Source organism: Leptosomus discolor, chromosome 1 (assembly GCF_034619465.1).
Source record: "Leptosomus discolor isolate bLepDis1 chromosome 1, bLepDis1.hap2, whole genome shotgun sequence".
NCBI lineage: Eukaryota > Metazoa > Chordata > Aves > Leptosomiformes > Leptosomidae > Leptosomus > Leptosomus discolor.
The window spans coordinates 97,746,634-97,764,887 of record NC_141391.1 but is presented as its reverse complement, the minus strand read 5'-3'; the positions used below and the strand labels follow the sequence as shown (position 1 = coordinate 97,764,887).

Below are 18,254 nucleotides of genomic sequence, written 5' to 3'. Positions count from 1 at the left end.
CAAACAGACAACATAACCTACATCATTTTGGAAATCCATTATCAACAAAATCCTACTCAAAGAAATTAAGTCTGCCCCATCTCTACCAGATCACCTAAGATTATATTTGGGCAGCTAAAACCCAACACATTTTCCCAAGTATTATTTTAGTTGGGTTACCTAATTTCTGAAAAGGATTTTGTCAGAGGAACTTAGGCAGAGATTTTTTCAGTCAAGTCCACCTCCAACAACTCTTGCAGCATAAAAATATAGGAAAGACGTAAGCAGTTGGTGTCACAGAGCTCTTCTATGCTTCATACTCAAGTATTTTAAGATCTTCAAGTAGTTCTTTTGCAAGTGCTTGCAGATCTGCATTGCGGCTCTTTGACAGTGCAATGATACGCTGAAATGGCAAAGTATCACGCATCTCAGAGGCTGACTTGGCTAATACTTCTGGCTCCACAATCACAGACTGGAGGAGCCGCAGAGCATGAAGACAAACTTCTGTATCTGGGTCTAAAAGGTGGGGGAGGGAAAAATCCAGTGCTTATTAGAAGCAAGTCCAAAAAAGGTAACATTGAAGCTCTACCGTGCCATTCCTCATGACCCACCAGGTAGACAGGGAATAACTGAAGTTTTGTAATTCACAGCTGCCATTTGCTCCTGGCTGGCTGGCTCTGGAAGGAACCTGTAAACAACATCTTTGCCCTCCTCAGCAGCTTGTAAGTGAGAGATAACCAGGAACCTTCCTCTTGTTTTTCAAATGTTGAAAATGCTATAACTCAGGGAATTTATCAACTGAAATTTATCCAGTCAGTAGCCAAGATGTACTCTTGGATGCAATCTGATTTAAGAGCAGAACAAGCTATACCCCATGACTATTCAGACTTAAAAAACAGACCAACTAATCAACTCTGCAGTAAATCACCAGGCTTTTCTTTAATTTCTTTTTATATAAGCCTTCAGATTTCTTCAAAGCTCAATAAAATATTAATCTTTATAAAACTTGCTGGTAACCATATATCAACCTTCCAAGTGTTTAATTCAGTTGATATGAAATTGAAATGGGTACTGAAGCTAAGCACTGCTGCTTAGGAATGCGTCAGAGAAATGTAGCAAAGACCTTTGACTGACTTAAGCTAGGAAGACATAACTACTCTACTGTTAAGAACACAGAATGGATTTTTAATTACTGAAACATTAGAAGCATTATATTTTAATCGTTCACAACAGCCCATTTGCATTTAGTTGTTGATAGCATTATCAAAAGCATCTGGTAGAAAGCCCCATTTTTGCACTTCTCTATTCTGCATATTCCAAATGAAAATGTGCAATATATTTTTACGGCTGAAGTAGTTATTTGTTCCACTTATGTGTTTGTCATTAGCATACCTAGTCTTCAGCAAGATTTTGATAAAGTGTTGTGCAGAAATGCAGAGAAAAATTAATTCTGTTCACTTTGCACACAAAACCACCACAGAGACCAAAATCTCACTGAAGGAGCATAAATACGGTACAGTGATAAACCACGCTGTACTGAGTTTGAAGGAAGCATTTGGTGGGCTGAGGCAAGTTCTTTCCTTTCCTGGCTTATTTAATACCTAACACTGGTGACCTGAAAAAGGACTACAGAGAATTATTCATTAAAGTATAAGGGGGACTGTTGAAATCACCTAGGGGAGAAAATGGAATGTGATGGACAATGAATATGACTATGGCTTTAAGCATGAAACTGACTGTCAAGATGCGAATTTTTAAGTAATTCCCGCTAGCACATGGCTGAAGTACAACATTAAAGATTGCGACATCTGATCTACACCCACAAGCCACACACTATCTCTCTTCCTCCATTTTCCATCATAAATGAGATATGCGGGTCTGTTCTACCACATCTTCTTCCCTATTTAAAGTGTAAACCTCTTAAGAAAGGAATTCTATTTTCTCCTGGGAAACTAGCAGAGTGGGGTATAACCTGAGGACACAGGCATTTTCTGATTTTCTGTGCAACAAGAATCTTAGCTATTGGGCATACCGGACAACTTCAGACATTCAAATCAGCGTTTTAAAAACCCCAATGATTAGTGCTGCACACCCTGCAGAAATGGCCATACCCACAGCACAGCCACTCCTCTTGCTGCGACCTGGGCTGAAGGCTCTAAGCAGCCTCTTTCCATCATCATCTCCTGCAGTACCCACAGGTGCAATTTTCTGAGTGATGAAATGCTGCAACTCAGCCTCACAAAAAGCAAGACTCTATGACCAATTTCTTGGGCAGCAACACTTCAGTGAATCCTTTTGAAAAATCTTGGGTGCAAGTTTTGGTTTCCAGGTTTATTCTGAGACAATCAAAATATGACTAAAAGCCTTGAATTTGTCCCCCCATTCTTTCCATTTTTGTCTTCTTGCCTGCCAGAGGGGTTTTTTTGTTTTTTTTTTTTTTTTCCAGACACAATGTTCAACGTCTGCACTTAGCACCTGCCCCCTTTCTCTGCACTTAGTATTACTCTACATTTATTCATCGGAAATAGCAGCAACAAACCATAGCCCAAATAGGCAAGAAGAAAGCAGCTTTTGGGACCGAAATCTATGTAGTTCATTACAATCTTCCTCCATGTGACATTATTCCTGCACGAAATAAAGCCATTAATACTTTTAATGGCCTGCAGTACTGCTGGGAAGCTTCATATATGTGACATGTTTTAAATCCCTGGATGAAAAGTGCTTTGTTATTAATACAAGTACAGGCATCTATGTTACTATTATCTGGAAGTGTTTAAAGGCTGTGGAAAGTAAAGAACTGATCAGGGAAGAAGTGTTAGCAAGGGAGCTAACAAAATTAGGATCTGTAGGAGATCGGGAAATGATTTTCAGCTTGACGAGCAAGAACATTTTCCAGTAAGAGCAAAGAGGTTCTAGGAAGAATCTCCAGCAGCAACCAGGGAAGCTCAACGGCTTGAGTCACTCAAATGAAGAACGGATTAGACACTCAGGCATACAGCAAAGGAAGGAAATGATCCTGCACCAGAAGATGACTTAATATGCATTTAACCTCTGATTGCCATTGTTTTGCATGTATTCTGAGACGCTTTGAGTTAAATAAATACATATGGCTTAAAATACACTCCCTTAGGACTACATGTGGTTTTGAGAATACCACTTATTACAGATAATCATGTTTTCTAAGAGGATTTAAAATAAAATACCCTAGAAGTCTTTCTCTTGTCTCTCCAGTATCATTACGGATTTTTTTCTAAAAACCCTGTCTAACAAATACTCAGAAGAAATGTAAGGAATCTTCATTATTCAGCATTATATTTATTTCAATACCTTCCGGATTTAGTCATTTCTGCACTAGCTGAGTAACATTTTGTTTGCACAAGATCAAAAAAATCCTGTAGCTGTAATCAAATCACTGCATCATATCCTCCCAACAATGAGCACGCCCATCTCTCCAACTAAAATTTCAAAACTACAATCATTATTTCTGGGGTATAGGGGAAGAAATCAAGCTGCTTGCCTCAGTTGGGGATGACAAGCGTAGCGTAAGCCTACCACCATCATAAAAAGCTGATGCAATTTTAACGTGTTGAAACTGCTGGAGTCTGCTGCTGTTCTGCTAGCTGCCAGCACTACCGTTTGATGTCACTGGCTTTCAGTCAGTGACAAAAGCAACTGATAACGTGGACAGATTTTAGTCACATCTGTCATTAGCACCACGCTCTCCGATGAACTGTTCCCTACAGCAGGGTTTAAGTAAGTGCATTACATCAATGCTAAACAGCTTATCTACAATTGGCTCCGAGTTGTGTGAACTCCACGTACGCGTGCCCATACCACTCCCTGGCCACCTGAAGGCAAGACTGATTACCAGCAAGCTGTTTACAGCTAGGTCTGTGTACAAGAGCTGTATTTCAAAAGCTTCCCACCACTGTCGTAAATGTCATTCAATTCAGTTACAGTCTGATTCTAGCACGAAGGGGCAACCTGCCACTCCCCTCTCCTCTTTATGGACCTGTCAGACTACCTACGTTCACAGCATGTCTCACAGGGAGAGCTAGGGCCGCAGCGTGCCCCATGTAAGATCTCTTTGCATTGCCAACGCTGGCAGAGCTGAGCTAGTATCTGCAGCAGCAGCGAGTTTTCCAGACATTTTTGTAATGCTGATAGGTCTGTGGAGACAAGAAGTGTTGCAATAAAGATGCTATGTGGAGAAGGAGCAGGGAGAACGCCACGGCAGAAAAAAAGAATGAGCTTTGCTGCTGCAATTCCTACGGACACAAATGCCCCTTCCTTCTGCAACTTATTTGCTCCAGCTCCAGCTGGGTTTACCTCAGTCTCCTCCCTGGCCAGGCAGCCGCTCTCACTAAGTTCAGCTGACCAGAATTCCCCACTCTCCTGCAGACACATACTTGTCAGGCTTTTATCAGTGAAATCCTTAAGAAAGACTCCCAAGGTCCAGATTGAAGAAGCAATTTGGTCCCAATTTGCCTGACTGCTACTTAGGGGCTGCGAGTGAAAAGGAGCTTGCACAGGCATGGTTCTGCAGCTGGCAGGTTTCTGGGTGAGCTGTTAGATACATTGTCCAGCTCCCATCAATCCTGGCTTGGGCTTCTGAGGATTCCCACAGTAGTTAATGAACAAGAGTAACAATGGAAGAACAAATCAATGGTTTACAGTGACGGATGCATTTACCAGAGTTAAGGTTTCTTACATACGTTCACAAAAGGAGAAACGCTGCGCTCCTCAGGGCAATGTCAGTTTGTACGAGTCTGCTATTAGGCCGGGTGAGCTAGTCAAGAAATCCCTGCTCAGACGGCAAGGACAGCCACACCGCACCCAGCTGGAGCTCCATCTGGGCAAGTATCAGTCACAGCAGCTGCTTAGAGAAAAGTATGGAAAAGGGCAAGCATTCAGTGAGGCTTCCCCAGACACTCTTCCAGCCTTTCTGCTGTCAGGGACTTTCTCCATCAGAGCTGCTACCTTTGCATTTAAGAAAATGGATGTGGTCTTGCACTTGAAAGTCTGCTGAGGTTTTGATTTATGAACCAAAATTTCTTTTAATATTGACATCAGTTTATAAATAGGGGGGTTCTGTTTTTCCAGATGTCTTTTAAATTACATGCTGCCATGCAAATAACCTGAATAGTCAAAAACTCTCACAGCCATAACCAATTCAAACAGAAAAGCAAGGCATTAAAAATCGTCAGGATTAGTCATGAAAAGCAAATATTGAAGGTTGCAGGCAGCATTAGCAAAATGAGAATGTGCTCCACACAGGCATTTATAATAGACACCATCATTTGCAAAGAATTTGGATAAACAAGGTTAGATTTCCATGTGGAACTGTGGTGGAGGAAACTGAAGGGCAAGATCTAAAATTAGTCATACTTCTCTTGTTGTCTTTTGTTTAATGAAGTACCTGGAGAAATTTCCCAGATATAGACGAGAAATGTCACTGACATAGTCTCTCTGAATTACACACTTTCTCATGTATCCAAGGAGAGTAATTTTTTTTTTCTTTAGATCTGAAAGCTATGCGAAACCCTTAGCCAAGACATCAACAAAGCGACAGCAGCTGATGGAGAAAACTAAAGCTGCGTGTTTTCTCCAAGATGGGAACAGCTGCTCTGCAAACAAATGGTGCTCCACAAGAAGAGAACTCGACTGACTCCACAAGATGCTCCACAGCCAGAAATCTGAGTCATCATTCGTGTGTATTATGCTGGCACCAGGCTGGGAAGGTATAGGTAGCATAGCTGATACCTATGCAAGAATACAACAGCTACGTAAGCTATCAGAGTGTCTTCTTCAGTGACCAGTATTGCTTATGAAAGGATGCCCACCTTTTAAACAGTGTTTAAAAAGACAGAATAAAAAAAGAAAAAAATAGCCCACTTCATAAAGTGCTAAAACTACAGAGATCTGCATTACCTTCAAAAAGTGTGTCAAACACACATTTGTTCTCCTATTATCAGTATAGCCTCCAGCAGAAAGAGCTATTAAGAACCCTTGTTAGCGAGTGTGAAGTCGTACTGGGTCATCCAAATTTTCTAGAGACAGCAGGACGGACAAACTCCGTTTGCTGTTAACATTCTTACTCCACTAGAAATCTTAGATTTTCCTCCTTTCTCCCACCATCCATGTATTCAATGTCAAGGCATATTTCTGTCTCATCAAAAAGCCTGCTAGACAACCTGAATCAAATTCCTCTTTGCTTCAGGTACAACTAAGGGGAACAAAGGAAATCGAGTTAATGGTTTGCTCTCCTCACTTAGTGGGAAGGACATTCTTCAGGGGACAAAGAGACTGGGCAGAGACTGAGAATACAGAGAAAGAATCTGAGGGATTTATCAGCTGAGCACAAGCCAGTGGGAGAAAAAAGGCCTTGATGTATAGGCTGAGGTCACAGACTCTTGTAGACTGATGATGGAAAAGCAAACAGGATGATACTCTGAAAATATTTTTTAAAAAAAGTCAGAGGATGATTTCTGGGGCCTCTCTTAGTGGGAATGCTGATAAAAGCTTACAGAACTGTGGAAAGCTGAATCATCTCATAAGCCTTAATCAAAACACTCTTTGAAAAAGCTTCCTGAAGGAAGGCAGCATATACAGGATACCCTGCCAGCAGACTGTAGTGCTCTACTCTCTTGCAAGGAAAAAACTGTAAGACCTTATGCTGTAGCAGCTCCAGGTGTTTATAAGATGAATCACGGCTAGCAGAAGCTGAAGATGCTGGACATGGAAACAGGAGAGGAGCAAAAGTGGGAGGAAGATACTAAGTTTTACAAGTTGAAACATTTAGAAATGGATTAAATGTAGAGGAAACTACAGTGATCTCACACAAAACGCTGGGAACAAGATCGGGTCTTGGATCTGACCTCTTATCTGATATACAAACTAGTCAGCCATCCCCCTTGACAGTAAGCAGACTTCCTCTGAAGTCAGAAATCTGAACCAGCAGATGTGGTTTATCTGAGAATCTTCCTCCTTTGCTGTAACCGGAGAACTTCATTATCAAAAAGTGAAGGAATTAGCCATGCCTGTCCTTCCTTCTACAACCCAGCCATACACAATTAACACTTTCAGAATGCAGAGTAGCCTTTACATTTCTAATTTCCATTAGCAGCTGTAAATTAATTCTAATGGTACCACATTTCACCCTCTTATGTGACCTAGGAGCCTTCTTCAAACAATAGACTGCATCAAACAATTAGCTTATTTGTTTTATCACAACATTTAGAGGGGCACATTTGGGAACTCAGACAGGGGTTTTAACAGTGGTTTGGGTTTGGTTTTTTTTTTGCTAGAACAACAGCCTATGTATATATTAGCCAAACGTAAAAGGAAAATCTGGACTAACATGTTAAATTTCTAAGTACAACAGAACAAAGGACCTCGTATTCAGAGTTCTCTGAGAATTTTTCTCAAACTATATTAAAAAAACCTATAAAACAGGTGTTTTCCAACAGTCTTACAAGTATTACTTAATTTTCTGAGACCTCAGAAGAGCAAGCCTATGGCACTGCAAAGCAGAAAATTATTTGGTGAAAAGCAATAGCACCTACATTTTCTGTAAAACAGCCGAGGGAACTTTAAGCAATACAAGTAGCTCCCAGTTTACCAGCCCAAATCAAAGCTTTTCCAAAACTTCAGTATGAAATTAATTCCTTGAAAATGCAGATGGAACCTCTCTCACCTCAGCTGCTGTTAGTATTTACTAGTTGTATTACAACAGGGTATTGGATAGCAGCACAGAGTGCTGAGGTGACTAACCGCCCCAGTCCTATGAACCACACACCAAAATCTGCACATGGACAAGCCACAAAAACTTGAGAAAGCCAAGACAGAGCAACTCTAGGAGCAGGTCGTAGGCAGGACAGTGTTACGGCCCTGTCCTTACTGCTGTCCTCACTTCCCCTTGCAAGCTGTGCACACAGCTGCCAGCTATGTCGAACACACGCTGGCAATGTCCGTCTCTGCTGGCTCCTACGCAGGGATTTGAAGCCTCCGAAAGAGCACAGCCTTGATGTCACTCATGTACCTGACAGTGGCAACAGAAGTCCTTGACGTCCTTGAAGTCCTGCACTGACCAGAGGCAAAGCTGGGAATAGTACTCAAGCCCTGCAAGCCCAAATCCTATTAGAGCACAAGGCCTCTCTTCAGCTGTAGAAGTGGTCACTTTTATCACGGGTGAGTGTAGTTACAGAGTTAGGCTTTCTTTTGTTAAATGATAGTGATCTGATACATGGCTTCCCCTCATGATTTATTTTAAAGTTAGTCTGTGAAAATACAGATGGGGTTTTTTAATCCACTTCATTAAATTTCTTCATTCCCTATTTTTAATTCTACCATCCATAAATTTTATGTTAATGGAGTATTACATACAGTGCCAAAAATGCTGTGGCAAATGTGTATCTTCTCCCTCTAGCTATTTGCCCTTTTTGTTTACTTTTAATCTGACAAAAGCTACACATAATCAGATTACAAATAAAAATTTCTGGTTTGTTGTTTGCACCACCTATTGCCAATCTACAGTCCCCAAAGTCACAATTTACAAGGTTCTTAGAGCAACTTACCATTCAACAGCCACCAAAGCAAAGGAATAAAACCTGGACTCTCACTGATGTACTTCAAGCCTTTCAAGTTGATACTCACATTGTAAAGTGACATTAGCATTAGCCTAGAATTGAAAGAAAAAGAGATATGAAGTCCTTTGATTTCTTTGTACGTTTTGGCATCTTTTGCTATTTATGCCAAGCATGAACTGATGCAGAAGCCTATTCTAATAATTTATATTTTGATAAAAGAGAAAAGTCTCAAATTATGTATAAGCAATGTTGTGCAAAACCTTGTCTCTACCCTTAAATCATGTATTTCAAACACATGGACAAACATCCCATATGGGAATAAGAAAGTCTCATCAAACTCCATGAGATTCATTACATGAAATATGCAAAACCAAGACTTGGCTAGATGATCTTTCGAAGTCCCTTCCAACCCCTAACATTCTGTGATTCTGTGGCTTTATGTGACCACACAACCTATACAAAAGAGCTCTCATAGTGACAATCCCCACTGGGCAGACAATCACCTCAAAAAAGTGTTTGCCCTGAGAAATAAAAGGGCCACTAGGAACCACAGAAAGCGAGAGTGTATACCAAGTACTAGAAACAACGTCAAAGTAAGGCTCTCCTCCATCGGTTGTGGCACACCAGCCTTCCTGTACACTGACCCTCCAGTCAGCTGAAACACAGACACGTTGCTTATGCCATCCTCTTTCAGGCATTCTCCTGTTCCTCCCGCCAACGGGAACAGATGCAATATGCGTACAGCAAACACCAGTGTAGCCTCTCTCCACTGGCAGGGGAAGTTACTACGCCTACATGTACTACTGCTACATTTGGAAGAAGGAGACGAGCCTGAAGGAGGGAAAAGGAAGGCATTAATAGTCCCAGCTCAGCTTAGCACACTCCCTCCTAAGATAGACCTGTCCCTTCTGCTATGGGTACAAGGCAGAGAACCGTCTTGCTCTGCCTGCTCTCCAGCCCCTTGCAGTCAGGCAGGGCCATATGATCTAAACCACCAAGTGAGACCCTGCTGTGAAAAGAACAACTGCTTATCTCTTAAAATGTCATCATGGACTTTCCTATTTACTCTTCAGGAATCCAGATTGATTATATTCAATGTACAAGTGGAATTTTTTTTTAAAAAAAGTCAATAACACTGGAATTCAATTTGGCTGTAAACTGTGCTCTTGTCTTAGCGTAGATCACCACCAGGATAACACAGGCCAAACAGTACTCTCGCCCACACCTCTCCAAAATTGTTTCCAAGTAACATTTAGGCCCACTCAAAGCCATAATTATTTTTTTTTTCCAGAAGGTGATTTCTTTTGATCTTTTATTATTGTCATTGATGTTGAAGGTGGACAGAATCCATAACCTGTCTTCCAGGTAACGGAGAAGGTCTATGGTCTGGTAGTTAGAAAACATTTCCTTAATTGGGTGTTGGAAAAAAACTAAGATGACATCTCTGACAGACTTGAACCAAGACTGTCCCTTGCATGTCTGTGTGTAAATGACAAAACAAAAATACATATAGTAGGCATACATTCATTTCAGCCACATTTTCAAAAGACAAAACCAGGATTTGCTAATTTATCAGCCTCCTAAAATAGGAAGTTCATTAGTCATATCAGAGCCACATACATAACAGGTTATAAATTAAACCAAAGTCTCAATTTTTCTACAGAGAGAAAACCAGGTAGGCTGGAGAAGGCTCTGCATTTTAAAGGACTGCTCTAGCCTGCTGGTCCCACCACCTTCTCCCACAAAGGCTCATGCTGAAGTTACTGCAAACATGAAAAGCTTCAGTATGATCAGTAACTTGCAAAATCTGATACCCATCAGGGAAAGTGGGTTTGACTACAGGTACCCGCTCAGCCTCAGCCAACGCAGAGCTGAGGCAATGTTCTAAGGTACAGGAAGCTGCATGCAGAAATGGCAGCTCTCCCTCTTTATGCAGACAAAGTGCCTGGGTCAAAATTTACTTTTAGCTGCTTTCGACTGTCAGACAAGTACAGTAACTTAGGGCTCAAACTGTATCTCCCTTTCCAAAGCCATCCAGAACAATCGCCAATACTCAGTGCAGAGCATTTCACTGGGATTAAATCTGCTCCTGCAGTTTCCACTGAACCAAGTTCTCCTTTCAAACACTTGATGTTGACGTTGTTATGCTGTCTGCCACATTGCTGATACAAGTTTTCATGGGTTTGGTGGATAAAACTCTTTTTCAGCTAAGCAGCCTCAGCAGGCTTAAGCCAAATTATTTCAATTTCCCTCTAACTTCTGGTAGGAATGGGACCTGACACTCACAAGCAGAAAGCATCCAGAAAAAAACCTAAACAACCCACTGACATTAACAATACAAACTAATGCTCTGCCTCTCTCAGAATCAGATTGCTGCTGTACTATCAACTTCAAGCCAAGAGGGCCCTGACGTGCCTGGAAAAAGAGCCATACTCTGGAGTCAAAAGTTGTCTTACAAATTCTTTCACCCTTCTAGTGATGTTCTGCCTTTTATGCAGACCATCTTTACAGCTGTGGAGCAGCTGGGGGGAGAGGGCACTAGCACACTTTATGATGTGCTATGATGGATGTTATTTCTTTTTGAAGATGTTAACATGCAAGTCAATTTTATGGACAATGAAAAGGGAAGATGAATGAGCAGGGCTCCTATAACATTTATGGAACATGTCATCATACCCACTCACAGTGGGGTGCTCGGTTGCCTACAAAACAATTACAGAGAAACAGGAACAGGCTAGAAAGTTCTCCTCCATTCTGGGGCCAGCTTGGCGGCTGCTCTCTCACATGACTGCAATAAACCTGCATGTCACTGCGCTGCCACCATTTCCAAACAAAAGGGAAATAATGTTATTCCGAATGGACTTCACATCTCACATTCTGCTGTCAAACGAGTTCTCATGGGTTAAGCTACTAGGCCACCAGCAGACTCTCGGACACTCTCCCTACATACCTTCAGAAAGCAGGAAAAAGTAACCCACTGCAGGCTAAACCACGTTGTAAGAGGCAAAACTCATATTATGCGCCGCACCCCTGTGAGTTTGATCACCTAGGCTCTTAAGCAGTAGGAAGAAGAAATAGATTATTAAATCTACTGCATCAGTGGCCACTGACAGGCAGAGAAGGGTGCTATGGAACTGAAATTGCAGCTTGTAAAGCCCATATGCTTCTTTTCATACAGCCTCTGCAGCTCTTACTTGGCTTCCAGAACCCAAGCTCTGACAAAGGAGCACAACCATAATTACCTACACTCAGTCAGAATGAAAATTATCAGTAACACAGTATCTTATAATTGGAAGTGTTAACATTTCTTGACAATGTCTTTCATCTTCAATCTATTTGACATTTGCAATCAGAAATAAAATGACGTAAAAAGATACTGCTATATTTGTATTTTTATTTCACTTGTTTGCATTGTGCAGACAAAAGGGACTGGTGGTGGTGATCCGGGAAAGTGCTGTGGTTTTGGAGTGTCAGAAGACAACATAACCCACCCCCACAAGCCAATGTAGTAGCACGTAATTACTAAACAAACACACTCACCTGAGCACAAAATAGAAGCATTTCCAGGCCCTTTATACCACTTTCACCTCTAGTACTCACATATTCTAATTAGTATTTTTTGCAATAATTATTACAAATAATCCACCAATTATTGCAAATAAGCAAACCTGACACACATAATTACTAAACAAACAATGCTTTCTGAGTTTTTTGTAATGTGGAGGGCTTTTTAATTATGCACTTCGTAGTGTTCCTATTTAGGCAAGCCAAATTTAATTAACATCTTGTACTACTATATCTGTCAATGCTCTTTAAAATCTAGAACTAAAAGCACAGCTAAAGCCCCTTCTTGTCTGCTTAATACATGGGATTAGTACATAAAATATACATAAATTAGTACACAAAATGAACAAACCCTATACCAATGAGAAGAAGACCTAAAGTGTTTCACACCACTGCTATTTCAGAAAGGCAAAGACACCCATGAGATTTTTCAGTCCCAGTACCCATGTAGATGCCTTGGATATATTTATTACATACTCATGGACTACAATGGATATTGAAGCAGTGCTGGAATAAATGACAGCTTTTCCCTGTAAATTTTTTATTTATATACCAGTACAAGTAAAACACAGGACTGCTAGAACTAGAAGAGGAAAGAGAACACCTTTCTATCAGATTTGTTGGATACTGCTGTGTGTAGAATTAGATTCGCAGTTTCCCCTGATTCGTCACACAGCAAAGAAAAATGTTTTTGAAAATAAAAGCTAGAAAATAATTGTAAAACCTCAAAAGAGCAAAGGACAAACATATCCTTGAAATAATGCAAATTTTTTCTTTAACTGACAAAATTTTAAGCTGATGATGTCCTCCCATGTAATATCATGGTTATGTTATGAGAAAAACACATTGCATTTCCAAAATAATGTACAGACATTTTCATCCACGAGGTATACTTTTAGAAGTGTGTCTGTATGTATGTATACGTATATAAGTCTGTATGTGTGTGCATAAACATTATTTATGACGACTCCAGAGTCCATCTACACATAACTTTGAAATTTCACTACAATTTATGTTACCTATCATATCCTCCTTATCTCACAATTGTCTTGCATTTTGTTCTGCCTTACGTTCCTTATGGCAGGGAGAAAAGGGAGTTCTTCTGACACATCTGCTTATGAAAATGTGGATTATTTAAGATTAACAAACAGCTAAAATCCTTACATGCAGAGAACAATTTAAAAAACAACCAACCAATCCCCAAAAATCTTCTTTGCTAGGCTGGGGGAGTATAAAATCCCCAAAAAGGACATGAAAGAGGTCTAGTGTCAGTAACAGGTTTAAAGAACTGAATAGCGACAAGACACATAGAGGCTCGTTAACAAAAAGGAGCCTGACCATGGACATGAAAGACAAACACAGGGGAAACATTTTGCACTAAAACATTTGAGCAAATCAGGATCCCTTGTTCCACGACAAGGCTGTGAAGAAATCTCCTTTTTGGCATTTGTTCTAATGTCATAATACAGCCATTTTTTTTTTAATCAAATGGTAAGTTCAGAGCCAGAAAAAAAATTGTTGGCTCTCTGGAACATCAAAAAAAACATTATCACTGAACTGAATTCATGCTATTGTAACATATGTTTAACATTTCCCACTTATCAAAGACCTTGTGCAACCTATTTTTAAGCTCAATTGCTAGCCAAAGAGGCTGGCCCCTGTTAAATCCCTAGCCACTTCATGGGGTTGTTTTATGTATATTTTATCGGTATTGCTGTACGGCAGCCAAGCTGATATCACCATGTGTAATACTTCTGCAAAGCATGCAGGTTTTGAAATACAATTAAAAAACCACCCAAAACATCAATTCAAAAGGAAGGCTCTCAAATCTGGTTACATTGTCCAATTACATTGACACAATTTGAAATGATCAAAACTAATTTATCTGGACCCATATACACACATTCGTGTGTGTTTGTGTGTGTGTGAGTGTAGGAACACTTTCCTCTCCCTTCTCCTCTCAAAACAGTCATCTTTTTTTTTTTTTTCTCTACAGATTTTGAAACCGTATAGGTCATCTTTGCATGTTGTGAGGGATTTTTTGTTATATACACGAAGGCACCAATTACCTTTTCTTTCTTAAGTTGAGATTCTCATACAAATCTTTTAGTTGGGGCTTTACAAAAATACCCCCACTGTTGCAAGAGTTAACGACCCCATTTTGAGTGCTGACCTTGAAGCCCAACACTTGGGAAACACAATAAATGACGGACATTAAAGTATCTAACCACTAACTACAGCACAGACTATTCAGCTTCCCCCTCGCTACCCAATGGTGAAAGGCAAACACCTTCAGAGGGCAACTCGTTCCCCCTAAGAGGGGCTGAGCAAGCAATCATCTGACAGCACCATCTCCTTCCACTGACTGTGGGAAGGAGCCCAGACAGTTAGCAGATACTTGACATCTAGGTTTCTGATAGCTGAGGTTAGGCAAGATAAAACCTATCCAAAGTTAAGACGGAGCCTGATTTCATGCCTATCACATGCAACCTGCCTAACTGCACGCATGGACGCAGCCAAGTTACTGTGGCTGACAGGGTTGCTGTTTGTCAGCTGAGCTGTGACAGCTGGCTTGGGTATGAAGCCTTAGTGAGTGAGTGTGAGAGTGTGTGTGTGTCCCATTTATGAAACCCCCCCCCCACACTGGCTCAAGCCATCTTCATGAACAAATTAACCAGGTGTATGGGGCAAGCGCTCACAGCTTAGCAGATGAGCAAGTACTCATCAAGCCACGGTAATTTGCTCGGTCAAGGCCATACATCCTCAGCTTGTAACAGCTCTGAGAAAAAGGCAAAGACAGTAGTTTATTTAATCTCTCCATCAGCTGGAAAGTACAACTTTTCCAGCATCTGAACTGTGTAACATTGCCTTTTCTTTATAACACTATATCACAAGGTCCCTTTATAGGCATTACCTTTTACAAACCTAAGTGCATACTGCTTCTGGCTACTCGGCATAAACTAATTTAATTTTGCTCTTAGCAGATACATAACTCACTTTCTTCACTAAGCAGATGTAGTATTTTACAGTCTTCATACTGGAAGGGAATAAATATGAGTCCACATCTCCCACATCCCCCTGTTTTAAAACTTGACCTCACACTTTCCTTATCTGACCCTCAACTCACAAGCCCCCTAAGGTAGAAGAGTGCATCCCTGCTCATCTCTACAATATTATGGTGCTTAAGAGACTTCAAAAGAGACACAAAACCTGGATGAAGCTAGTCTTGTAGCCAAGCCGGGTATATCTGCAAGGAATGCTACTGTGAAAAGTTTCCAAAAACTGTTTCCTCTCTAGGAAAGGAAATAACGGGAGAGTGGGAAAACTACTGTCATCACTATGACCTACACTACAAGATAATGCATTTCATTTGAAAGGAAAAAAAAAAAAAGTCACCATACACTTTAAATTTAGTACAGAGTCCTGGCTTCATGTCTCCCAGGAGGTGCATCATTGTGTCCAGTAATTCACGACTTGAACTAACCAAGAACTCACGGCCACATGCCAGTGCAGCCACATCTGTGAAAGAACACAAAACATCATCATAAAAACCATGTTTCAGACAGAAGGTTATGCTAATTATCAGGACCACTAAAAAGATATGTCAGCTGTGAAAAATGACCTATGGCATCTACATGAACTTCAAACTATATTCATCTAGAAAGCAAACACTGAAGCAGCAAACTAGACTGTCAAACTCCTTCACGGAATTATGGTTTGGGTTGGGAGGGACCTTAACGACTATCTCATTCCAACCCCCCTGCCATGGACAGCGACACCTTCTACTACACAAGGTTGCTCCAAGCCCCATCCAGCCTGGCCTTGGACACTGCCAGGGAGGGGGCAGCCACAGCTTCTCTGGGCAACCTGTGCCAGTGTCTCACCACCCTCACAGGAAAGAATTTCTTCCCAATATCTAATCTAAATCTCCCCTCTTCCAGTTTGAAACTGTTACCCCCCCATCCCATCACCACACTCCCTGACCAAGAGTCCCTCCCCACCTTTCCTGCAGGCCCCCTTTAAGAACAGGAAGGCCGCTATAAGGTCTCCCCGGAGCCTTCCCCTCTCCAGGCTGAACAACCCCAACTCTCTCAGCCTGTCCTCATAGGGGAGGTGCTCCAGTCCCTGTAATTCTACTTTGGTAATTAAAATATTTATTCAGAGTGGCCAGTATCTTAATAGTAACACAGTGAATTACAAAACAAAGGGTTGGATTCATCCGTAAGTAATATGGGACTGAAGCAAAGCTGACCATTATAAGTCCCACTTCAAAGAAATGAGATAATCTAATCACTCAATGCAACATACCCAGCACATTACACAATCAAAACTCTCATGGACATCTACTCAAAAGCTCTTTTGCTACTTCTCTGCAAGCACCACATTATTCATGCACAAACAAAAAGGCAAAAATATTTCCAAAGATAACTGTGCAACTGGCCAAGCCTCCTCCAAATGCGTAAAGCACAGTGTAGCTAATAGTGACAGAACCTGATTCCCCACCCTCCCATTCAGGGCAAGTTTGGGGATCTGCTGCACAATACAGCTCTTCCATTTTCATGCAGCCTCAGGCTTTCTCTCCTACACACGTACATCACGATGTCTTTTTTAACCTCAGAATAAGCAGAGGTACTATGGACTCAGCATAAAATTAAAGACTGTTATCGCAATGTTTGTGCACGCTGGGCTGTGTTAAGACTGCACTGAGAACTTCTGTTCTGGTGTCTTCTAACATCTGAATGGTTGGCACTTCATGATCACCTCCTCAGTGTTCTTTTAATACAACTTTCTAGTGTAGTACTACTTTACAGTGTAACCAGGAGGATTAAACTGGTACGTTCTACATCGTTCATCTGACTGTATCCTTTACCACAGCTGAATTTCAACAACCTCCTTTCCCAAGTTAGAGACAAAAAGACAAATCTTGGTAATATCAAATTCACTGGCAAAGTTCAGACCAGTTTCAGTAAGCAACCTGATTCCTCCTCAGGCAGAATCCCAACACACCCCCATCCCCAGCCTTTAAACATTTTCTTTGTTCAGACTTTACGTTTGCTATGCTTTTTTTTTCCCCAATGAAGCAATTGGAGTGAACTGGATTCCACCTTGGTGCCATGGCATATTGGTTTTTATTACAATCTTTAATGGCACCACAATACCTAAAATCACACATTCAAAAAAGCTGCTAATGCAAGATTCTCTTATTTGTATAAATACCCACTGTTTCATCTATCTTGCATCATGTCATTAGTGCCATTTTGACAGCTGCACAGTTTCACAAATATGCCAATGATTTATCAACCCCGTTTCTCACAGGCTTCCAAGCCAAGGGCCGCCGTATTAAGACAGATCTGTGGCTTTCTACTTATTCTCTGACCCTAAAATAAACATTTAGTATGGAAGCCAGGTTTATTACCTTTCACTTCTCTTAGCACTATGGACTCAGGACAGTGAGGGTATGGTACATCTGAGAGCAATACAATTCTCAAGCAGGTTCAAAATGCTGAGCCCTCACCTTAAGACAGGCCTGACCTACTCGCATCATCTGTCATTCATATATCTTGAAGATGTTAGCATTATTGGCGATTCAGAAAGTAAACTGCTTGACATTTACAAACTAAGGTGAACTTACAAGACTAGAATGGTCCTTGTTTTACTCCAGATTGAACAGACGCGTTAGGGAATTTCAGAACTCAATGGCTCTTACCCATCTAATCCTTAACTGTGTCACAGACAGTACAATGCCTCACAGAATTGTCAATGACAAATTCTGCTGGAACTTTAAAAGACTAGGAAGTCACCCAAGCTATCAACATTGATTAAATACCTGACTTTGAAAAGCACATATAAGGCAATATAGAAATTCCCAGTACACATGGAATGCTATTCTGAGAGATAACATTAACTTACTTGTTACAATCCCTGCCAAAGCTAATACAAACTGATTTTCATCAGAATCCAAATCCTGCTGTTTCATGTCTTCACTTAATGACTTCACAAAGCTCTCCATGGTCTGTGCAGTGATTGTGAAAAACTTCACTGCTTTACTCTGCAAGTGCGGAGGAGAAAAAAAGATTATACACACTACAGCAGCTATGATTTATTAGATGCTACAGTAAAACT

At 40.9% G+C, this 18,254-nt stretch overlaps 1 protein-coding gene across 1 annotated transcript in view; it reads right to left on the bottom strand.

Moving 5' to 3' along the window:
- Positions 1-286: 286 nt before the first annotated feature.
- Positions 287-18,254, bottom strand: part of HSF2BP (heat shock transcription factor 2 binding protein) — a 33,602-nt gene continuing 15,634 nt past the window's right edge. Inside the window, exons 5-8 of the mRNA XM_086475490.1 lie at positions 18,042-18,180; positions 15,533-15,650; positions 8,556-8,659; positions 287-495 (exon numbers count right to left, since the gene is read on the bottom strand). Coding sequence (XP_086331616.1) covers positions 287-495; positions 8,556-8,659; positions 15,533-15,650; positions 18,042-18,180 — 570 coding nt within the window. The remainder of the gene's footprint in view (positions 496-8,555; positions 8,660-15,532; positions 15,651-18,041; positions 18,181-18,254) is intronic.